The 24678-nt window shown below is 42.1% G+C and overlaps 1 protein-coding gene across 1 annotated transcript in view; it reads right to left on the minus strand.

Annotated features, from left to right (window-relative positions):
- Nucleotides 1–24678, minus strand: part of LOC128653629 (arf-GAP with SH3 domain, ANK repeat and PH domain-containing protein 3) — a 176927-nt gene that overhangs the window by 50718 nt on the left and 101531 nt on the right. The window contains exons 14-17 of the mRNA XM_053707033.1: nt 22099–22259; nt 21889–22022; nt 21671–21762; nt 20090–20270 (exon numbers count right to left, since the gene is read on the minus strand). Coding sequence (XP_053563008.1) covers nt 20090–20270; nt 21671–21762; nt 21889–22022; nt 22099–22259 — 568 coding nt within the window. The remainder of the gene's footprint in view (nt 1–20089; nt 20271–21670; nt 21763–21888; nt 22023–22098; nt 22260–24678) is intronic.

The following is a 24678-nucleotide window of genomic DNA, read 5'->3' on the forward strand; positions in this document are numbered from 1 at the left end:
TGACGGGGATAGAGAACTCTTTTCCACGTTCACTTTCCAGCCGTGAGATCTGAGAAAGGCCAGGACAATGTCCGTGTGAGCCTTTGCTTGAGGAAGGGACGACGCTTGAATCAGAATGTCGTCCAGGTAAGGTACTACTGCAATGCCCCTTGGTCTTAGCACCGCTAGAAGGGACCCTAGTACCTTTGTGAAAATCCTTGGAGCAGTGGCTAATCCGAAAGGAAGCGCCACGAACTGGTAATGTTTGTCCAGGAATGCAAACCTTAGGAACCGATGATGTTCCTTGTGGATAGGAATATGTAGATACGCATCCTTTAAATCCACCGTGGTCATGAATTGACCTTCCTGGATGGAAGGAAGGATAGTTCGAATGGTTTCCATCTTGAACGATGGGACCTTGAGAAATTTGTTTAAGATCTTGAGATCTAGGATTGGTCTGAACGTTCCCTCTTTTTTGGGAACTATGAACAGATTGGAGTAGAACCCCATCCCCTGTTCTCTTAATGGAACAGGATGAATCACTCCCATTTTTAACAGGTCTTCTACACAATGTAAGAACGCCTGTCTTTTTATGTGGTCTGAAGACAACTGCGACCTGTGGAACCTCCCCCTTGGGGGAAGTCCCTTGAATTCCAGAAGATAACCCTGGGAGACTATTTCTAGCGCCCAAGGATCCAGAACATCTCTTGCCCAAGCCTGAGCGAAGAGAGAGAGTCTGCCCCCCACCAGATCCGGTCCCGGATCGGGGGCCAATATTTCATGCTGTCTTGGTAGCAGTGGCAGGTTTCTTGGCCTGCTTTCCCTTGTTCCAGCCTTGCATTGGTCTCCAAGCTGGCTTGGCCTGAGAAGTATTACCCTCTTGCTTAGAGGACGTAGCACCTTGGGCTGGTCCGTTTTTACGAAAGGGACGAAAATTAGGTCTATTTTTTGCCTTGAAAGGCCGATCCTGAGGAAGGGCGTGGCCCTTACCCCCAGTGATATCAGAGATAATCTCTTTCAAGTCAGGACCAAACAACGTTTTCCCCTTGAAAGGAATGTTTAGTAGCTTGTTCTTGGAAGACGCATCAGCCGACCAAGATTTCAACCAAAGCGCTCTGCGCGCCACAATAGCAAACCCAGAGTTCTTAGCCGCTAACTTAGCCAATTGCAAAGAGGCGTCTAGAGTGAAAGAATTAGCCAATTTGAGAGCATTGATTCTGTCCATAATCTCCTCATAAGGAGGAGAGTCACTATCGAGCACCTTAAGCAGTTCATCAAACCAGAAATATGCGGCAGTAGTGACAGGGACAATGCATGAAATGGGTTGTAGAAGGTAACCCTGCTGAACAAACATCTTTTTAAGCAAACCTTCTAATTTTTTATCCATAGGATCTTTGAAAGCACAACTATCCTCTATGGGAATAGTGGTGCGTTTGTTTAAAGTAGAAACCGCTCCCTCGACCTTGGGGACTGACTGCCATAAGTCCTTTCTGGGGTCGACCATAGGAAACAATTTTTTAAATATGGGGGGAGGGACGAAAGGAATACCGGGCCTTTCCCATTCTTTATTAACAATGTCCGCCACCCGCTTGGGTATAGGAAAAGCTTCTGGGAGCCCCGGCACCTCTAGGAACTTGTCCATTTTACATAGTTTCTCTGGGATGACTAAATTTTCACAATCATCCAGAGTGGATAATACCTCCTTAAGCAAAATGCGGAGATGTTCCAATTTAAATTTAAATGTAATCACATCCGATTCAGCCTGCTGAGAAATGTTCCCTAAATCAGTAATTTCTCCCTCAGACAAAACCTCCCTGGCCCCCTCAGATTGGGTTAGGGGCCCTTCAGAGATATTAATATCAGCGTCGTCATGCTCTTCAGTAACTAAAACAGAGCAGCCACGCTTACGCTGACAAGGGTTCATTTTGGCTAAAATGTTTTTGACAGAATTATCCATTACAGCCGTTAATTGTTGCATAGTAAGGAGTATTGGCGCGCTAGATGTACTAGGGGCCTCCTGAGTGGGCAAGACTCGTGTAGACGAAGGAGGGAATGATGCAGTACCATGCTTACTCCCCTCACTTGAGGAATCATCTTGGGCATCATTGTCATTATCACATAAATCACATTTATTTAAATGAATAGGAATTCTGGCTTCCCCACATTCAGAACACAGTCTATCTGGTAGTTCAGACATGTTAAACAGGCATAAACTTGAACAGAAAGTACAAAAAACGTTTTAAAATAAAACCGTTACTGTCACTTTAAATTTTAAACTGAACACACTTTATTACTGCAATTGCGAAAAAACATGAAGGAATTGTTCAAAATTCACCAAATTTTCACCACAGCGTCTTAAAGCTTTGAAAATATTGCACACCAATTTTGGAAGCTTTAACCCTTAAAATAACGGAACCGGAGCCGTTTTAAGCTTTAAACCCCTTTACAGTCCCTGGTATCTGCTTTGCTGAGACCCAACCAAACCCAAAGGGGAATACGATACCAAATGACGCCTTCAGAAGTCTTTTATAAGTATCAGAGCTCCTCTCACATGCGACTGCATGCCATGCCTCTCAAAAACAAGTGCGCAACACCGGCGCGAAAATGAGACTCTGCCTATGCTTTGGGAAAGCCCCTAAAGAATAAGGTGTCTAAAACAGTGCCTGCCGATATTATTATATCAAAATACCCATATAAAATGATTCCTCAAGGCTAAATATGTGTTAATAATCAATCGATTTAGCCCAGAAAAAGTCTACAGTTTAAATAAGCCCTTGTGAAGCCCTTATTTACAATCGTAATAAACATGGCTTACCGGATCCCATAGGGAAAATGACAGCTTCCAGCATTACATCGTCTTGTTAGAATGTGTCATACCTCAAGCAGTAAGAGACTGCACACTGTTCCCCCAACTGAAGTTAATTGCTCTCAACAGTCCTGTGTGGAACAGCCATGGATTTTAGTTACGGTTGCTAAAATCATTTTCCTCATACAAACAGAATTCTTCATCTCTTTTCTGTTTCTGAGTAAATAGTACGTACCAGCACTATTTGAAAATAACAAACTCTTGATTGAATAATGAAAAACTACAGTTAAACACTAAAAAACTCTAAGCCATCTCCGTGGAGATGTTGCCTGTACAACGGCAAAGAGAATGACTGGGGTAGGCGGAGCCTAGGAGGGATCATGTGACCAGCTTTGCTGGGCTCTTTGCCATTTCCTGTTGGGGAAGAGAATATCCCACAAGTAAGGATGACGCCGTGGACCGGACACACCTATGTTGGAGAAATTGATAACTTGCACTCCTCAGTCACTAATAGCCTGGCCGAGATCAAACAGGATCTATCTGACCTTGGGGACAGGGTAGAAACGATAGAGACTGAGCATGAAATCTTGGCTGAAACCACAGCCTCCAATTCAGATTCTATAGCATCTAATCAACAACAGCTTCTGGACCTCCAGGATAAAATGGAGGATCTAGAAAATAGAAACAGAAGGAACAATGTCAGACTAAAAGGGGTTCCGGAAAGTATAGAAGCCACAGATCTACCCTCATATTTGCAGCGCCTTTTTAGAGCTATCACAGGCGGAGAAGGAGAAACAGACTTCGCGATGGAAAGAGCTCACAGGGCCCTGAAGCCAAAACCAAAGGAAGGCCTCCCACCCAGGGACGTTATAGTCAGGATGCTACGATTCCCTGACAGAGAAAGCATCATGTCAGCGTCCAGACAACACCAACCCTTCAAGTTTCAAGGACAAATTATTCAATTCTATCAAGATCTCTGTGCCCGCACACTACAAAAAAGATATGCTCTACGTCCCCTCACGTCTCTACTGAGGAAGCACAACATCCCATACAGGTGGGGATATCCTTTTGCGTTGCATATTTCCCACAACCACAAGATGTACACGATTAAATCAGCACAGGACATCCCAGAAATATGCCAATATTTGAATGTAGAACCACCAGCAATCCCTGAGGACCCCGCCTCATCACAACACTCTGCTAGTAAGGAGACACGGTCCCTGGCGGGTAGACCTCGGTGGTCCAAAGTGGTAAAAAAGAAAAAGGTGAAACCATGAACTGGACAGCTAGGTAAAGCCGCAGAGGTCTGTGTTCAATACTTTTCCCTAGGTGGGCTCTAGGGCTCGCTTCAGGAGGAGGTTTTTTCTCTTTGTTGACAAAAACTGGTGTTATTCATACCTGTATCCTGAAAGTTCTAAACATGTTTATATCATAATTACTGCACATCCCATTGTTATGCATAGATATATGCCTAGTTCTTTTAATGCTCAGAATGTTATTGTTTTAGTTCAATTTAGAGTTAAGTTTTTATTTTACTTACTGCCAATCTGTTTTTTGTTAACTGTCAGATGCAATAATAGAGATATCTATAACCTGTCATGCTTGTATGTTGTGGTGACTGACGCTTATCCAGACTTAGGACTCCTGACCATACTCCTTCCTCACTTATACCAGGTATGGTTTTTAGGTTTCAGATATGCATGTACACTAGTCAAATCTAATGGCCTTATCACAGATTAATTTAGTCTCACACAATGTGAGAGGGTTAAATTCAGACACGAAACGACGCACAGCGTTCAACCATTACAGACGCCTCCAGGCGAATGTGATCTATCTGCAGGAGACTCATTTTACTAAACAACAGCTCCCTAAATACTGGTCCAGAGGCTTTTCTCAAAGCTATCACTCTACTGCGGGGGGGGGGGGGGAAAAGAGGGGTGTCGATACTTTTGCACGACTCATTACACTTTGTACACCTTGACTCGGTTATTAACAGAGAGGGAAGGTATTTGTTGGTGAGGGGTCAGATCCAGGGGGTTGATATCCTGTTTTGCAACATATACGCCCCAAATGAGAAACAAGATGCATTTTTCAGGGAGATCACACGGCTGCTAACAGGCTGGTCACAAATAAGGATAATATTAGCAGGGGATTTTAACATTGACCTCCAGGCACTCGGATACTCTGGGTCCCAACTCTCCTCTAAAAAACTAAACCACCAAAAGAAAGTAGCGAGGGCAGTTTTGAAATCACTATCCCCACATACTTTAGTAGATACATGGAACTCCTTATATGGGGCCACAACAGACACAACATTTTATTCGACAGCACACAATAGTTACTCCAAACTAGATTATATTATGATCAGCCAGGTCTTATGCCCACTATTACTCTCAGCTCAAATTCACCCGTGCACTTGGTCAGACCATTCCATTACACAGACCCTGCTCCAACCCCAATAGAACACAAACTTGGACATTTGATCCAACTTGCCTCCAGAATCCATTGACAAAAGAGAAATTGTCAAAGGCCATGGAAGAGTACTGGGCTCTTAATCTAGACACCACAGACAATCCAGTCTCAGTATGGGCCGCCCACAAAACGGTTATTAGAGGCTTGTTAATTAAAGAGAAGGCACAGCTTAAAAAGACTGCAACCTTGACAACTGAAAGACTGACTAGAGAAATTGGAAGCTTAGAGAGGAAACAAACTCAATATGACCAATTCCACCCTGAAACTATTAGACCAAAAACGTTGCCAGCTTAATGAGATCCTTAACAAACAATCGATAAAATATGCACATAGATTGAAGACACATTACTTCCTTTATGCCAACAAACCGGATAAATATCTGGCCAAAAAGATCAGAGATAATTATACAGCTGTGTCCATTCCCTCTATATGTAGGGAGGACGGGGGAGAGACGAGCCACCCCCAAGAGATAGTAGATGCCTTTGCTTCATTCTATCGTGAGTTATATGATGGCAAAAAAAGTTTCCCACTGTGCAACCACTGACACCCTGCTAGGTGATTTCCTCACCAAAGCAAATTTGAAAAAAATAACAGACGCAGATAGGGACTCCTTAAATTCCAAAATTACCATGATAGAGGTGGCACAAGTTATTAAGGACCTCAAGCCAGGCAATAGATTATCTTAAGAGCCACGGAGTGCCTTCTCTGCTCCTCTCTCTGGATGCGGAGAAGGCATTCGATAGGGTAGACTGGGGATACATGCAGACGGTACTAAAAGAAATGGGATTTGAGGGATCCTTTGTCTCCGCAATAAACACCCTATACTCCAGCCCCACCGCATGTGTGAGAGCGATTGGTCACCAATCTTGCACTTTTAACATCTTAAATGGGACCCGGCAGGGGTGCCCATTGTCGCCTTTGCTTTTCGCCATATGCATAGAGCCATTAGCAGAGTACATTCGAGGGGAGGCTGGGGTTAGTGGCCTTGACATAGAGGGAAAATCCCATAAATTAACATTATTCGCAGATGATGTCCTCCTGACCCTAACCAAGCCGACTATTTCTTTACCCATTGTTTATGACATCCTACACAAGTTTTCCACAGTTTCGGGATATAAGATCAATTCGGACAAGTGCGAGGCCCTTCCTATTGCTATCCCTGGTCCCACTATCAAATTACTAGAGATTAACTTTGATTTCAAATGGGCATATGAACATGTGAAATACTTGGGGGTTAGATTGACACCAAATTTTGAGAAACTTTACCAAGCTAACTACCCTCCTCTATACAAGTCTATAAATCAGGACATCACAAAATGGCAACAGTATAGCTTCTCATGGTATGGGAGACTGTCATCAATTAAAATGAATATTCTACCCAGGCTCCTATACCTTTTCAGGACACTGCCGATTGAGATCCCTAACAAAGATTTAGAGGCTATCCAGACTAAACTAGTTTCTTTTCTAAGGGGAGGTAAACATGCCAGGATACCTGAAGTCATACTCGCGAGACACAGACAACTAGGAGGGGTAGGACTCCCCAATTTAAAGGACTATTACCAAGCTGCCAGACTATCCCAGACTGCGACACTAGGGAGACGGAACTGTGACATTGTCTGGCCTGCTCTAGAGGCTACTATGGGGGGAATCAATTCGCCAGACGAGGTGTTGTGGCGGAAAGAGGTCCTGAGAACCTCTAAAGGTTTCACACCGCAAGCGCTATTGATATCTGGCCGACAGTGGCATAGATCAATCAACTCTCACAAGCTGGTGTCACAACATACTCTTGAAAAAACGTTAAAATACATAATCCCGGGTGACTGTTGCATTCATGTAGATAAATGGGAGAATAAGGGTCTATACAGAGTGGCAGATTTCTACAACAGGGCTATATAGTCGCTTTCACACAACTACAAAAGAAATTAGAACCATTTCCTCTGCAGTGGTTTCTTTACCTGCAGATCTCCTCGGCTATTCATACCTACATTCAAGGCGGGAGAGTAAACCATTCCACGACGCTTGGGAGACAATGTAGCGCAAAACACAGACCCAAACAAGCTATCTCACATATGTATCAAGCTATACAATCAGCTAGAATTAAGAACAAACCACCCATTGTTAGTAGATAGGAAAGAGACCTAAACATTGACCTAACGACAGAGGACTGGCATACTATAACATACGAGACGAGTAGGGGTTTGTTGAGTGCGGACCTCAGGGAAAATAGCTTAAAATCGGTGTTCCGCTGGTATTTGACCCCTGAAAGAGTGGCACATTCTGTCAAAGGAGACACCAACTTTTGCTATAGAGGATGTAAGACTAAAGGTACATACATACATATGTGGTGGGAATGTCCCAAAGTTAGAAATATTTGGGATCAGACTTCAGATCTCTTATCTAACCTGGTAGGAGACCGAATCAGGGTCAGTGCCCCGCAAGCTTTACTAAACACTAAAATTAAGGGCTACAACTCCCACATAAACACCTTCTTCCGAATTATCTTCACTATAGTTAGGACCACAATAGCCAAACACTGGAAGACAGGAGTACCTACATGGCCAGAAATTATCAATAAAATAGCCGGAATGTATGCCATGCATGAGACAGCCTCCCATTTACAAAATACGATGGACACTTTTGGCAAAATTTGGTTCTATTGGATAATGGGGAGAGCTGGAGATAGCCTCAACTGAATCACACCACAAGGAGAGTTGGAGAGACCACATTAGATAGGATTTATAGCATACTTAGAGACATAACCGAGATATCTAACCTTAGGAGACTGGAAACAGAGATTACAACAATCTGACAGTTTTTGTTTTTTTTACTTTACTCTTTTTTATTTATTTTTTCTTCTTATTTTTCTTGTTATTAATGTTGTCTATTTTTCTGTATATATAGATTTTCATAAAAATGTAGAGGGCAAAAAGTCTACCGGAGGCCCAGCTGTCACTTGGGTCTTATATAATGTACTGATTATCTATATAATTTGCAATAGTTATGCACCCAATGTGGGGCGGGTCAATGGTGGCCATGACTTAAATTCTGTAATGTTTTTTTTTCCATTTATGACGTTAATTTTTGCACCCAATAAAAATCATTTCAACTAAAATTGAATGCACTGGGGGGCGTGTCCATGCAGCGACCCTGAGAAGTTGCACTTTCAGGAGCTCCTTTAGATATTTGTATAATCTGCCGGTTATCAAGCCTTTGCTCAATATCCACTTAAGAAAATATATACTGCAGGCTTGCACAATATTGTGGATCCTTAAACTTCTACATTTAGCTGTATTTATCACCCCAGAGCAGCTGAACAGGCCCTGAATGTCTGAAAGCCTGGTAATCCAGGTTACTAGCCACAACTGGACAAAATAATATATCAGCATCATATCAAGAATGACATGTGGGGAGAAGATTAATTACATTGCTTAGACGAAGCATACCTAAAGTTTGAGCAGAAAATAGTGTTCATACTAGGCAGATGATTTAATGAGCCCCCAACAAAGATACAGAACCGAGAACCCCCAGTGAACACCCCTTGCATGAACAAATCAGATACAGGCTCATATCCTGATGACATCAAGCTGGCCTCTGCTGATATTACCGAAGTTGTACACGATATAACCATCCGAGCTCCAAACACCATCACAACAGATGGTAACATCATATTACATCAGACACCCCAACAAGTCACTAACGATCTAACAAACCCATTGATACGCTATGGAATTAAACCTCCTAATATGACTGATAACTTTTCTTAATTGCTTCCCCTCCAATATCGCAATATACAAATGTTCATAGTATCGCTACAACAAACAATGGGAGGACAGGTTCAAATAATCTCCACAAACGCCACACAAATAGCAGGTTATGACTATGTTATGCAAGATAATATTGTGCCACTGCCTACAAACCAAGCTTCCAATAATTCAGAACATCAGTCCTGCTGTCCAGTACGTCACTATGTTACACACTGAGACTTTACGCAGGGGAAGCAACCATTTGGGATAGTGAATTTGGGTTCTACTGCAGCTCACCTACAGATTAATTGTAATTCGATATTGTCATATTTAAAGTGAATGTCAATTTTGATGCTAAAGTGCCCGGTTTTTAAAAATTTGATTAAAAACAGGGACACTTTAATTCATCAAAATTTACATTTCACTCCTGTTGTGAAAAAAAAAACTTACCTTTTAATCTTGACAGCAGCTCCAGCTTCCTCCGGTTGTTGCAAGCCATTTCTGACGTCAGAAATGATGGATAGATCATCCTCCAATAATGGCTTCCCCCTGGGGGAAATAGTGTCTGATTCAACGCCGTGATTGGAGGAAGCCAGATTCCTCATTTTAGACCCAGGAAGAGGCTTTGCGACGGGTGGAGGAAGCTGGAGTGGCTGTCAAGTTTAAAAAGGTAAGTTTTTTTCACAACAGGAGTGAAATGCAAATTTTGATGAATTTTTTTTTTTAAAAACCGGCCACTTTAGCATCAAAATTGACATTCACTTTAAAGGGCAACGATAGTGGAATTTTATAGCGCTTCTTCTCCAAGACTCTTGAAACTACTTACACTTATGCTCAGCTCTTCAGAAACACTTGGTGGCCAAATTCACACTTATAAACATGGAACTTCCCGATCTCACTTCATGTCCTGTTAATCTACCGCTTAAATCACTATCTCCCATGTTAAAGCCTCTGTTCTATTATAGCCATCTCACTGGAATTACTGAACCGCAACTCTGCTTTAAATCCAGTTATTTCATATGTGTATATGTCTTTCTTTCATTATGAAGAGCATGCTTCTGTAGCTGCAAACACTATTACTTTCTGCAGCTTACGCTGTATCACATATTTATGTATAAGAACGTAAACTCAATCTGTTCTCTGTTCACTTACTCATGGTTATATTTTTCTGTTAACTAATACTTAGCAGAATACAGGGATACAAAATCATATTATTACATCTTTTTAGTAATTTTGTCAATACATGGTATCTTGGAAAAACATCTTAGGACTTAGACATAGCTCTTAGAATCAATTTTGTAAGCAGGGCTACTTTTATTTGCCCCCCCCCCCCTTTTTATGCCCTACCCCTTTAATGGCCCATATACATTATTATCAATTACACTGTTGCACAGTGCCTAGTGGCCGAGGCCATAGATAAGAGTTGTATACTAATACAGTATGGATCTCATGTACCATTATATGATCTATTGTATAGAAGGACCCCTAATTAAACATCACTAGATATACTCCAGACTAAAAGTGTATCCCTATATTTCATTACTTGCTTTATAGGATATTATCCTTAGTTGCATAACTGCAATTAACTCTTTAATTTCCTTTCTGTAATGATAAGTTTGGCTCACTTTTTGGCCACAATAATTAAAGGGACATGAAACCCACATTTTTTCTTTCATGATTTAGAAAGAGAATGCATTTCTATTCTACTTCAATTATCTAATATACTTTATTCTCTTGATATTCTTTGCTAAAAAGCATATCTAGATATGCTCAGTAGCTGCCAATTGGTTGCTGCACATAGAAGCCTCATGTGATTGGCTCACCCATGTGCATTGCTTTTTCTTCAAATAAGGATATCTAAAAAATGAAGCAAAATAAATAATAGAAGTAAATTGTAATGTTGTTTAAATTTGTATGTTCTATCTGAATCATGAAAGAAAGATTTTGGGTTTAGTGGCCCTTTAAGTAGATAGCGCAATGATACCCACTATATACTGTATATAAATAAATAAATATATGTATGTGTGTGTGTGTGTGTGTGTGTGAAATGTTCCCTTTCTATTTTGAAGATTTCTTTACCTTTTTACCAGTTTGATACACTTATTTTGTACATCCCTTTTATAACATAGTTGTATACTTACCTCAAAAGCAATTTTTAATATAAGATATAATAAGGGTCACAAATGACATTCATTTTATATAATCCCTATATTATTTACTCCATATTATTATAAAAGGACCCAAGAGTGGTGTCTTAGTATGATTAATGGGACAAAAATAAGTACAGTAACTTGTTTCTCAAGCTCTTACTGTAATTCTGTTAGAAGTTTACTTTTTTCATGCCTGTATGACTTGTTTGCTTCATGTATGCGCTCAACAAAAAATAAAAAATAAATTGTATGCATCTTATTTATGACTGAAAAATTGTGGGGTCCATGTCCCTTTAAAAACAGCACTTGGTAGTGTATAGAGAATGAGGAGCCAGTGGAAAAAGGAAAAAAAAAACTTACAATTTAACTGTATTATCAAATCTACTACTTTCTTTTGGTTTACTTGGTTAAAACTTAAAGGGATAGGAAAATCAAAATTAAACTTGCATGATTCAGATAGATCATAGAATTTAAGACTCTTAAATTCAGTTCTATTTTCAAATGTGCTTCGTTCTCTTGGTATCCCATGTTGAAAAAGAATATGCAAAGAATATAGCTGCTGATTGGTGCCTGCAAACATTTGTCTCTTGTGATTGGCTTAGAAGATGTATTCAGCTAGCTGCAGAAGTGCAATGATGTTACTTAGGTAAATGAAAACAATATAAAGAAAAAAAAAAAAATAATAGAAGTAAATTGGAAAGGTTTTTAAAATTGTATGTTCTATCAAAATACTAAAATAAAAATTGGTTTCCTATCCCTTTAACTAGTTTTCAAACTAAATTCACTATAATGCAACAATGTTTGTAACAACCTAATAGATACAGTGCTCCAGACATGCACAGGCCTGTACCTACGTAGGGGTTCTGTCATAGGAAGGTTTTAACTTTAAAACAAACAATACCAAAAGGTAATAAATAGATATAAAGGGACAGTAAAAAATCTTGTAATTACAAGACATTTATGCTGTGTTGCTATTGAATAACATATCGCTCATGTCTTAACTTTTTTAAAACAATTTAACATCCTTTTTACTGCAATTAGTTTTAATAATCAAACTCCACCCACCATTTGCCTTATTTAGAGGAGCCAATTTGGGCTTAAGTCCACAGACAACAAGGCTAGTAATTCTTATAAAGTTAGTATAAAATTAAATTGTTTTGCAGTAATCATGTATGTAGCAGGGTTAGCCTTGTTAATGCAGCAAGGTGCATTTCAAGTTCTGCAAACTAGAAATTGCTCAATTTTCATAGCTAAATTACATGAAAGGGGGGAAAAACATAATTTATGCTTACCTGATAAATTTATTTCTCTTGTAGTGTGTTCAGTCCACGGGTCATCCATTACTTATGGGATATATTCTCCTTCCCAACAGGAAGTTGCAAGAGGATCACCCAAGCAGAGCTGCTATATAGCTCCTCCCCTCACATGTCATATCCAGTCATTCGACCGAAACAAGACGAGAAAGGAGAAACTATAGGGTGCAGTGGTGACTGGAGTTATCATTTAAAATTTAGAACTGCCTCAAAAAAAGACAGGGCGGGCCGTGGACTGAACACACTACAAGAGAAATAAATTTATCAGGTAAGCATAAATTATGTTTTCTCTTGTTAAGTGTAGTCAGTCCACGGGTCATCCATTACTTATGGGATACCAATACCAAAGCTAAAGTACACGGATGATGGGAGGGACAAGGCAGGAACATTAAACAGAAGGAACCACTGCCTGTAGAACCTTTCTCCCAAAAACAGCCTCCGAAGAAGCAAAAGTGTCAAATTTGTAAAATTTTGAAAAGATATGAAGTGAAGACCAAGTTGCAGCCTTGCAAATCTGTTCAACAGAGGCCTCATTCTTAAAGGCCCAGGTGGAAGCCACAGCTCTAGTGGAATGAGCTGTAATTCTTTCAGGAGGCTGCTGTCCAGCAGTCTCATAGGCTAAACATATTATGCTACGAAGCCAAAAAGAGAGAGGTGGCCGAAGCCTTTTGACCTCTCCTCTGACCAGAATAAACGACAAACAGAGAAGAAGTTTGCCGAAAATCTTTAGTTGCCTGTAAGTAGAACTTCAGGACACGGACTACGTCCAGATTATGCAAAAGACGTTCCTTCTTTGAAGGAGGATTAGGACATAATGAAGGAACAACAATCTCTTGATTGATATTCCTGTTAGAAACAACCTTAGGTAAAAACCCAGGTTTAGTACGCAGAACTACCTTGTCTGAATGAAAAATCAGATAAGGAGAATCGCAATGTAAGGCAGATAACTCAGAGACTCTTCGAGCCGAGGAAATAGCCATCAAAAACAGAACTTTCCAAGATAAAAGCTTAATATCAATGGAATGAACTTTAAGAACCAAGTTTAAGCTCCACGGAGGAGCAACAGTTTTAAACACAGGCTTAATCCTAGCCAAAGCCTGACAAAAAGCCTGGACGTCTGGATTCTCTGCCAGACGTTTGTGTAAAAGAATAGACAGAGCAGAAATCTGTCCCTTTAACGAACTAGCGGATAAACCCTTTTCTAAACCTTCTTGTAGAAAAGCCAATATCCTAGGAATCCTAACCTTACTCCATTAGTAACTCTTGGATTCACACCAATATAAATATTTACGCCATATCTTATGGTAAATTTTTCTGGTAACAGGTTTCCGAGACTGTATTAACGTATCAATAACCGACTCCGAAAAACCACACTTTGAGAGAATCAAGCGTTCAATCTCCATGCAGTCAGCCTCAGAGAAATTAGGCTTGGATGGTTGAAAGGACCCTGCATTAGAAGGTCCTGCCTCAGAGGCAGAGACCATGGTGGACAGGACGACATGTCCACTAGGTCTGCATACCAGGTCCTGCGTGGCCACGCAGGCGCTATCAGAATCACCGATGCTTTCTCCTGTTTGATCCTGGCAATCAGTCGAGGTAGCAACGGAAATGGTGGAAACACATAAGCCATGTTGAAAACCCAAGGGGCTGCTAATGCATCTACCAGCACCGCTCCCGGGTCCCTGGACCTGGATCCGTAACAAGGAAGCTTGGCGTTCTGGCGAGATGCCATGAGATCCAGCTCCGGTTCGCCCCAACGAAGAATCAGTTGAGCAAACACCTCCGGGTGAAGTTCCCACTCCCCCGGATGAAAGGTCTGGCGACTTAGAAAATCCTGGGATGTAGATCGCTGACAGATGACAAGAGTGAGACTCTGCCCAGCGAATTATCTTCAAGACTTCCAACATCGCTAGGGAACTCCTGCTTCCCCCTTGATGATTGATGTAAACCACAGTCGTGATGTTGTCCGACTGAAATCTGATGAACCTCAGTGTTGCTAACTGAGGCCAAGCTAGAAGAGCATTGAATATTGCTCTTAATTCCAGAATGTTTATTGGGAGGAGTTTCTCCTCCTGAGTCCACGATCCCTGAGCCTTCAGGGAGTTCCAGACTGCACCCCAGCCTAGTAGGCTGGCATCTGTTGTTACAATCGTCCAATCTGGTCTGCGAAAAGTCATTCCTTTGGACAGATGAACCCGCGACAACCACCAGAGAAGAGAATCTCTGGCCTCCTGGTCCAGATTCAGTAAAGGGGACAGAACAGATCTGAGTAATCCCCATTCCACTGACTTAACATGCATAGTTGCAGCGGTCTGAGATGTAGGCGCGCAAATGGCACTATGTCCATTGCTGCGACCATTAAGCCGATTACTTCCATGCACTGAGCTACTGATGGGCTTGGAATGGAATGAAGGACACGGCAAGCATTTAGGATTTTTGATAACCTGGACTCCGTCAGGTAAATCTTCATCTCTACAGAATCTATAAGAGTCCCTAGAAAGGGAACCCTTGTGAGTGGGAACAGAGAACTCTTTTCCATGTTCACTTTCCTCCCATGCGACCTCAGAAATGCTAGAACTATCTCTGTATGAGACTTTGCATTTTGAAAACTTGCCGCTTGTATCAGAATGTCGTCTAGGTACGGAGCCACCGCTATGCCTCGCGGTCTTAGTACCGCCAGAAGCGAGCCCAGAACCTTTGTAAAAATTCTCTGGGCCATAGCCAACCCGAAGGGAAGAGCTACAAACTGGTAATGCCTGTCTAGAAAGGCAAACCTTAGGTACCGATAATGATCTTTGTGAATCGGTATGTGAAGGTAGGCATCCTTTAAGTCCACTGTGGTCATATACTGACCCTCTTGGATCATGGGTAGGATGGTTCGAATAGTTTCCATTTTGAACGATGGAACCCTTAGGAATTTGTTTAAGATCTTCAGGTCCAAGATTGGCCTGAAGGTTCCCTCTTTTTTGGGAACCACAAACAGATTTGAGTAAAAACCTTGCCCTTGTTCCGTCCGCGGAACCGGGTGGATCACTCCCATTACTAAGAGGTCTTGTACACATCGTAGAAATGCCTCTTTCTTTATTAGGTTTGTTGATAACCTTGACAGATGAAATCTCCCTTGTGGAGGAGAAGTTTTGAAGTCCAGAAGGTATCCCTGAGATATGATCTCCAACGCCCAGGGATCCTGGACATCTCTTGCCCAGGCCTGGGCGAAGAGAGAAAGTCTGCCCCCACTAGATCCGTTTCCGGATAGGGGGCCCTTTCTTCATGCTGTCTTAGGGGCAGAAGTAGGTTTTCTGGCCTGCTTGCCCTTGTTCCAGGACTGGTTGCCTTTCCAACCCTGTCTGTAACGAGTAGTCCCTTCCTGTTTTGGAGCGGAGGAAGTTGATGCTGCTCCTGCCTTGAAATTACGAAAGGCACGAAAATTAGACTGTTTGGCCTTTGATTTGGCCCTGTCCTGAGGAAGGGTGTGACCCTTACCTCCAGTAATGTCAGCAATAATTTCTTTCAAGCCGGGCCCGAATAAGGTTTGCCCTTTGAACGGAATATTAAGCAATTTAGATTTAGAAGTTACATCTGCTGACCAGGATTTAAGCCATAGCGCTCTGCGCGCCTGGATGGCGAATCCGGAGTTCTTAGCCGTTAGTTTGGTTAAATGCACAACGGCATCCGAAACAAATGCATTAGCTAGCTTAAGGGCTTTAAGCTTGTTCATAATCTCATCCAATGGTGCTGTGCGAATAGCCTCTTCCAGAGACTCAAACCAGAATGCCGCTGCAGCAGTGACGGGCGCAATGCATGCAAGGGGCTGTAAGATAAAACCTTGTTGAACAAACATTTTCTTAAGGTAACCTTCTAATTTTTTATCCATTGGATCTGAGAAAGCACAACTATCCTCCACCGGGATAGTGGTACGCTTGGCTAAAGTAGAAACTGCTCCCTCCACCTTAGGGACCGTCTGCCATAAGTCTCGTGTGGTGGCGTCTATTGGGAACATTTTTCTAAATATCGGAGGAGGGGAAAAGGGCACACCGGGTCTATCCCACTCCTTGCTAATAATCTCTGTAAGCCTTTTAGGTATAGGAAAAACGTCAGTACACACCGGTACCGCATAGTATTTATCCAGCCTACATAATTTCTCTGGGATTGCAACCGTGTCGCAATCGCTAACACCTCCCCTAGCAATACACGGAGGTTCTCAAGCTTAAATTTAAAATTTGAAATTTCTGAATCCGGTCTCCCCGGATCAGATCCGTCACCCACAGAATGAAGCTCTCCGTCCTCATGTTCTGCAAATTGTGACGCAGTATCGGACATGGCTCTCGTGTCATTGGCGCGCTCTGTCCTAAACCCAGAGCTATCGCGCTTGCCTCTTAACTCAGGCAAATTAGATAATACTTCTTTCATAACATTAGCCATATCATGCAAAGTGATTTGTAAGGGCCTTGATGTACTTGGCGCCACAATCTCACGCACCTCCTGAGCGGGAGGCGAAGGTACTGACACGTGAGGAGAGTTAGTCGGCATAACTTCCCCCTCGTTGTCTGGTGATAATTTCTTTACCAGTAAAGACTGACTTTTATTTAAAGTAACATCAATACAATTGGTACACATATTTCTATTGGGCTCCACATTGGCTTTTAAACATAATGAACAAGTAGATTCATCTGTATCAGACATGTTTAAACAGACTAGCAATGAAGGCTAGCAAGCTTGGAAAAATCTTTCAATAAATTTACAAGCAATAGAAAAAAACGCTGCAGCGCTTTTAAAAACACAAAAAACTGTCACAGTTGAAATAACAATGAACTAATTCAGTTATAGCCAACAATTTTAACAGTAAATGTATGAATTTAGCAGAGGATTGCACCCACAAGCAAACGGATGATTAACCCCTCAATACCCAAAAACGGATAATCAATTTATGATTTAACGCTTTTATCACAGTCAAACACACTGTCACAGGTCTGCTGTGACTGATTACCTCCCTCAAAAATGAATTTTGAAGACCCCTGAGCTCTCTGGAGACGTCCTGGATCAAGGAGGAAGAAGCAGGAAGACTGTGCTAGAATTTTAACTGCGCAACAAGGCGCTAAAAAAGGCCCCTCCCACTCATATTACAACAGTGGGAGACCTGTTACAACGGTTTCTATGCAGAAATATACGTTAGCCATATGGAAAAAAATCATGCCCAAAAAGATTTATCACCAAAGTACCTCACAAAACGAATAACATGCCAGTAAACGTTTTAAAAACAACTTTCCATTGTTATGCAAAGTTATCACTAAGCCTGCTACCAGTCGCTTATACTGAAGTTAAGGCTCATACATTTATTTCAGTATTAACAGTATTTTCTCAGTCAAATTCTAGTCCCTAGAAAATAACTCAACTGCGCATACATTTATCAGCCTGATACCAGTCGCTACTACTGCATTAAAGGCTGTACTTACATCATATGGGTAACAGCAGTGTTTTCTTAGTCAATTCCATTCCTAGAAAATATTACTGCACATACCTCATTTGCGGGGGACCCCGCATGCTATTCCCTTTTCTGAAGTTACCCCACTCCTCAGAATGTGCGAGAACAGCCAGTGGATCTTAGTTACGTCTGCTAAGATCATAGAAAACGCAGGCAGATTCTTCTTCTAAATACTGCCTGAGAGAAAAAACAGCACACTCCGGTGCCATTTTAAAATAATAAACTTTTGATTGAAGAATAATTAGGTAAAAAACTCCTATCTCCTCTCGCGACCTCCTTCTTTGTTGAGACTTGCAAGAGAATGACTGGATATGACATGTGAGGGGAGGAGCTATATAGCAGCTCTGCTTGGGTGATCCTCTTGCAACTTCCTGTTGGGAAGGAGAATATATCCCATAAGTAATGGATGACCCGTGGACTGAACACACTTAACAAGAGAAATAAATAATGAAAATATATTGCAAAGTTCTTTCATTTTGTATAACTAAACATTTTATATAAAAATCTCAAGTTGTTTATTATCTCTTTAGCAACAAAAGTAAATAGGGATTTTTTTAGACTGCATGCTTTTTCTGAATCAATAAAATTGTGATTTCCCTATCCCTTTAAAGGGGCACTGTACAATAAAATGTGTTTCCGTTAATGTGTTTCAAATTACTTCTTATACTTACTGCAGATTATTAAATGTATGGGAAACGGTTCCTTTATGTTTAGTTATTTACTCATTAGAAACAACACCTAGGGCATGCCCATAACAATGGGCTGAGCCTGCAAGTGTTTATGTTATGTAGCAAAATGTTACTCATGACTGGGGGGAAGGTAGAATAAACACAAGCAATTTACCATATAAAATCTCTCTCTCTCTCCCACTGGGTGATTAATCGTTGCTATTGTCTCCTATTTACATAGAAAACATTTATTACTCATATTTTCAGTGTAGTTGGGGACACAACAGGTAAAAGTAGCTATTTCAAATAAATAAAGGTAAAGGTTTGCAAACAATTAAATACACCCTAGCAGATAAAATGGACTACTGGGAACACATTAAAGGGGAGAAAATATCTCTAAAACTGCATAAACTTAAAGGGACATTAAACCCATTTTTTTTCTTTCATGATTCAGATAGATAGAGAATGCAATTTTAAACAACTTTCTAATTTACTTCTATTATCAAATTTCTTTTATCATCATGGTATCTTTTGTTGAAAAGCAGGGACATAAGCTCAGGAGCGTGCACAGGTTTGGAGCAATATATGGCAGCAGTTTAGCAAGAATGTTATCTGTGTGCAAGAGCACTAGATGACAGCACTACTTCCTGCCATATATCTCTTCAACAAAGAATACCATGGGAATGAAGCAATCTTATAATAGAAGTAAAATGTTTTGGGTTTTCTATCCCTTTAATTAAAGGACCATTCCAGTAGCATTGTATAATCATCAAATCCATGATAAAAAAAAACCAATGCAATAGAACTTACTCTGAATTTTAAATGAACAGTAGATTTGTTTCTGACAAATGTGAAAATTAACTTTAAATTTGCTGGCTCCCTGTATCAGGTGACAGCCATCAGCCAATCACAGACTCATATACGTATAGGCTGTGAGCTCTTGCACATGCTCAGTAGTGTCCATGTGCAAAGAATGTGCACAGTGTAATAATGGCAGTAAATTGGAAAGTCTCTTAAAACCTGCATGATTTATCTGAATCATGAAAATTTAAATTTTGACGCCAGTGTCCCTTTAAATGGACATTAAACACTGAATACATTGAGATTATTCCTGCCTCCCTCTACTCATGGGTGCCGCTATGTTGAAATCTGTTTTTGAATACATTCCAGTGCTGACGGGTTTGCAAATGTGCAGCAAATCTCCTTCAGATACCCGCAGTGTAATCTAGGTTCCAAAACGGTGGCAGCCATGATTAGAGGGAGGAGCATGAAATGTGTTAAGTGTTTAATGTCCCTTTAAGGAGAGCAATTTTTTGCTGTCAAGGCTTGGACCATATAATTTCAACACTGTTACAGACGCGTCTCACTGTGCCCTCTTTAGACTAATGCATGAGAAGCAGCATCTACTGTGGCCACACACAATTCATTCTGAACAGGAAACTATTTCCCACCACAAAATGCCTATTACATCCATACCTGAGTGTTCTGGGAGGGCAGAGGTCTCCCCAGTTCAGCTCCCCATGCCACACTCTGCAGCAAGGCCTTCATGTTCTGGTTTTGAATAGCATCTCTCACTCCTTGCACAGCATCATAGTGATCTCTGACCACGAAGCTGCGCTCTACATACTTAGAACAAATGTAATCCTTTCTGGCAATCCTAGTGCAAGAAAAAAGGGCACTGAGGAGTGTGACAATGTAACCCTTTCCCTTCCAGAAAGAGTGTTAAACTATATAACCCCTCCTTGGCAGAGAACCATGTTGTGTATGCTGGTGTAACCCCTTCCCTACCAGAGACCCAAAAGTCAGTACATAGAAAGTCCAGCAATGTGCGACAGTGTAACCCATTCCTTACCAGAGAGCCCTGCAGTGTGTGACAGTGTTACCCCTTGCTTGCCAGAGAGCCCTGCAGTGTGTGACAGTGTTACCCATTCCTTACCAGAGAGCCCTGCAGTGTGTGACAGTGTAACCCGTTCCTTACCAGAGAGCCCTGCAGTGTGTGACAGTGTTACCCCTTGCTTGCCAGAGAGCCCTGCAGTGTGTGACAGTGTAACCCGTTCCTTACCAGAGAGCCCTGCAGTGTGTGACAGTGTTACCCCTTGCTTGCCAGAGAGCCCTGCAGTGTGTGACAGTGTTACCCATTCCTTACCAGAGAGCCCTGCAGTGTGTGACAGTGTAACCCGTTCCTTACCAGAGAGCCCTGCAGTGTGTGACAGTGTAACCCATTCCTTACCAGAGAGCCCTGCAGTGTGTGACAGTGTTACCCATTCCTTACCAGAGAGCCCTGCAGTGTGTGACAGTGTTACCCATTCCTTACCAGAGAGCCCTGCAGTGTGTGACAGTGTTACCCATTCCTTACCAGAGAGCCCTGCAGTGTGTGACAGTGTAACCCATTCCTTACCAGAGAGCCCTGCAGTGTGTGACAGTGTAACCCATTCCTTACCAGAGAGCCCTGCAGTGTGTGACAGTGTTACCCATTCCTTACCAGAGACCCCTGCAGTGTGTGACAGTGTTACCCATTCCTTACCAGAGAGCCCTGCAGTGTGTGACAGTGTTACCCATTTCTTACCAGAGAGCCCTGCAGTGTGTGACAGTGTTACCCCTTCCTTACCAGAGAGCCCTGCAGTGTGTGACAGTGTAACCCATTCCTTACCAGAGAGCCCTGCAGTGTGTGACAGTGTTACCCCTTCCTTGCCAGAGAGAGCAATGCAACAACAGTGTGACCTCTTCCATACTGCAAAGAGCCCTTCAGTGTTTTAAGTGTAACCCCTTTCCTGCCTGAATGCAGAGTTTAACAGTGTAATCCCTTCCCACCCAGAGACAGCCTGTAGTGTGTAATACTGTAACATGTTCTCTGTTTAAGACAAAAGACCTGAAGACAGTGTAACCTATATCTTGCCACAGACAGCTCTGGACAGTGTAGCCTTTCTGCTGCCAGATATAGAGAGCACTACAGAATATGCCAATGTAAACTGTTTGCTGCCAGAGAAAGTTGGGGCGCAGAACATGGTAGCGTTACCCCCTTCCCAGAGAGAGAGATATCTGTAATATGAAACTCACATGTCACTGCTGGGGGTGGGCTTAGGATTTGGGATGGGTAGAACGGCTTCTAGAACCTCATTTAACTTTGTGTTCCCAATGGCAAAAGCAACCTGTCCAGAGGCATAATGACAAGGCAAAGAGTAAGAGGTTATTTAAAGACACAGAGACAGAGCATGAGGCTGGTAACAATGGCAATGTGATACATTGTGACAAAAACCAAGAAGCATGTTTATTACCAGAAGTTCGGAAGGGCTCAGCATGTCAAGGGTTAATGACTGAACACGAGAATGCCGCACACCCAGATCCCGGTGAATTCCAGAGCACTCGATGCAGATCAGGACCCCAAGGTTGGTGGAGACCCATGAGGGGTCTGAGACAGGGAAAAATAATGAGAAACAGAGACTGAAAAGAAGAGAAAGTGGATGTGAGACAGAAGGGCGGCTCACCTGGGGCTCCGCAGTCACAGCACACTTGGTTACCAGGCAGGTTCCTCATCTCGCTAATGATCTGTTTTGTTAGCTGCTGGGCACCATCAACAGAAGCCCCATCCCCACCAAATGCTGCATTTAGAGACTCCTCTTTGCTGTTCTGTAGAACTGAGACCCAGCTGGAGTGGAGAGACAATATATATATATATATATATATATATATATATATATATATATATATATATATATATACACACACACACACACACACACACACACACACACACATATACATGCACACACATGCATGTTTTGAGGCTATAGTGGGAAACATTACAGAGAAATAGAAGTGTATAGAAAAGGAAAAGACAGAAAGAAAAAAAAACATAATTTATGCTTACCTGATAAATTCCTTTCTTCTGTTGTGTGATCAGTCCACGGGTCATCATTACTTCTGGGATATAACTCCTCCCCAACAGGAAATGCAAGAGGATTCACCCAGCAGAGCTGCATATAGCTCCTCCCCTCTACGTCAGTCCCAGTCATTCGACCAAGAATCAACGAGAAAGGAGTAACCAAGGGTGAAGTGGTGACTGGAGTATAATTTAAAAGATATTTACCTGCCTTAAAACAGGGCGGGCCGTGGACTGATCACACAACAGAAGAAAGGAATTTATCAGGTAAGCATAAATTATGTTTTCTTCTGTTATGTGTGATCAGTCCACGGGTCATCATTACTTCTGGGATACCAATACCAAAGCAAAAGTACACGGATGACGGGAGGGATAGGCAGGCTCATTATATAGAAGGAACCACTGCCTGAAGAACCTTTCTCCCAAAAATAGCCTCCGAAGAAGCAAAAGTGTCAAATTTGTAAAATTTGGAAAAAGTATGAAGCGAAGACCAAGTTGCAGCCTTGCAAATCTGTTCAACAGAGGCCTCATTCTTAAAGGCCCAAGTGGAAGCCACAGCTCTAGTGGAGTGAGCTGTAATTCTTTCAGGAGGCTGCTGACCAGCAGTCTCATAGGCTAAACGTATTATGCTACGAAGCCAAAAAGAGAGAGAGGTAGCAGAAGCTTTTTGACCTCTCCTCTGTCCAGAATAAACGACAAACAGGGAAGAAGTTTGGCGAAAATCTTTAGTTGCCTGCAAGTAGAACTTGAGGGCACGAACTACATCCAGATTGTGTAGAAGACGTTCCTTCTTTGAAGAAGGATTTGGACACAAGGATGGAACAACAATCTCTTGATTGATATTCCTGTTAGTGACCACCTTAGGTAAGAACCCAGGTTTAGTACGCAGAACTACCTTGTCTGAGTGAAAAATCAGATAAGGAGAATCACAATGTAAGGCTGATAACTCAGAGACTCTTCGAGCCGAGGAAATAGCCATTAAAAACAGAACTTTCCAAGATAACAATTTTATATCAATGGAATGAAGGGGTTCAAATGGAACACCCTGTAAAACGTTAAGAACTAAGTTTAAACTCCATGGCGGAGCAACAGCTTTAAACACAGGCTTGATCCTAGCTAAAGCCTGACAAAAAGCCTGGACGTCTGGATTTTCTGACAGACGCCTGTGTAACAAGATGGACAGAGCTGAAATCTGTCCCTTTAATGAACTAGCTGATAAACCCTTTTCTAACCCTTCTTGTAGAAAAGACAATATCCTAGAGATCCTAACCTTACTCCAGGAGTAATGTTTGGATTCGCACCAGTATAGGTATTTACGCCATATTTTATGGTAAATCTTTCTGGTAACAGGCTTCCTAGCCTGTATCAGGGTATCAATAGCCGACTCAGAAAAACCACGTTTTGATAAAATCAAACGTTCAATTTCCAAGCAGTCAGCTTCAGAGAAGTTAGATTTTGATGTTTGAATGGACCCTGTATCAGAAGGTCCTGTCTTAGAGGTAGAGACCAAGGCGGACAGGATGACATGTCCACTAGATCTGCATACCAAGTCCTGCGTGGCCATGCAGGCGCTATTAGAATCACTGATGCTCTCTCCTGCTTGATTTTGGCAATCAATCGAGGAAGCAGCGGAAAGGGTGGAAACACATAAGCCATCCCGAAGTTCCAAGGTGCTGTCAAAGCATCTATCAGAACCGCTCCCGGATCCCTGGATCTGGACCCGTAGCGAGGAAGTTTGGCGTTCTGGCGAGACGCCATGAGATCTATCTCTGGTTTGCCCCAACGTCGAAGTATTTGGGCAAAGACCTCCGGATGAAGTTCCCACTCCCCCGGATGAAAAGTCTGGCGACTCAAGAAATCCGCCTCCCAGTTCTCCACTCCCGGGATGTGGATTGCTGACAGGTGGCAAGAGTGAGACTCTGCCCAGCGAATTATCTTTGATACTTCCACCATTGCTAGGGAGCTTCTTGTCCCTCCCTGATGGTTGATGTAAGCTACAGTCGTGATGTTGTCCGACTGAAACCTGATGAACCCCCGAGTTGTTAATTGGGGCCAAGCTAGAAGGGCATTGAGAACTGCTCTCAATTCCAGAATGTTTATTGGAAGGAGACTCTCCTCCTGATTCCATAGTCCCTGAGCCTTCAGAGAATTCCAGACAGCGCCCCAACCTAGTAGGCTGGCGTCT

The sequence above is a fragment of the Bombina bombina genome, chromosome 3, assembly GCF_027579735.1.
Source record: "Bombina bombina isolate aBomBom1 chromosome 3, aBomBom1.pri, whole genome shotgun sequence".
Lineage (NCBI taxonomy): Eukaryota > Metazoa > Chordata > Amphibia > Anura > Bombinatoridae > Bombina > Bombina bombina.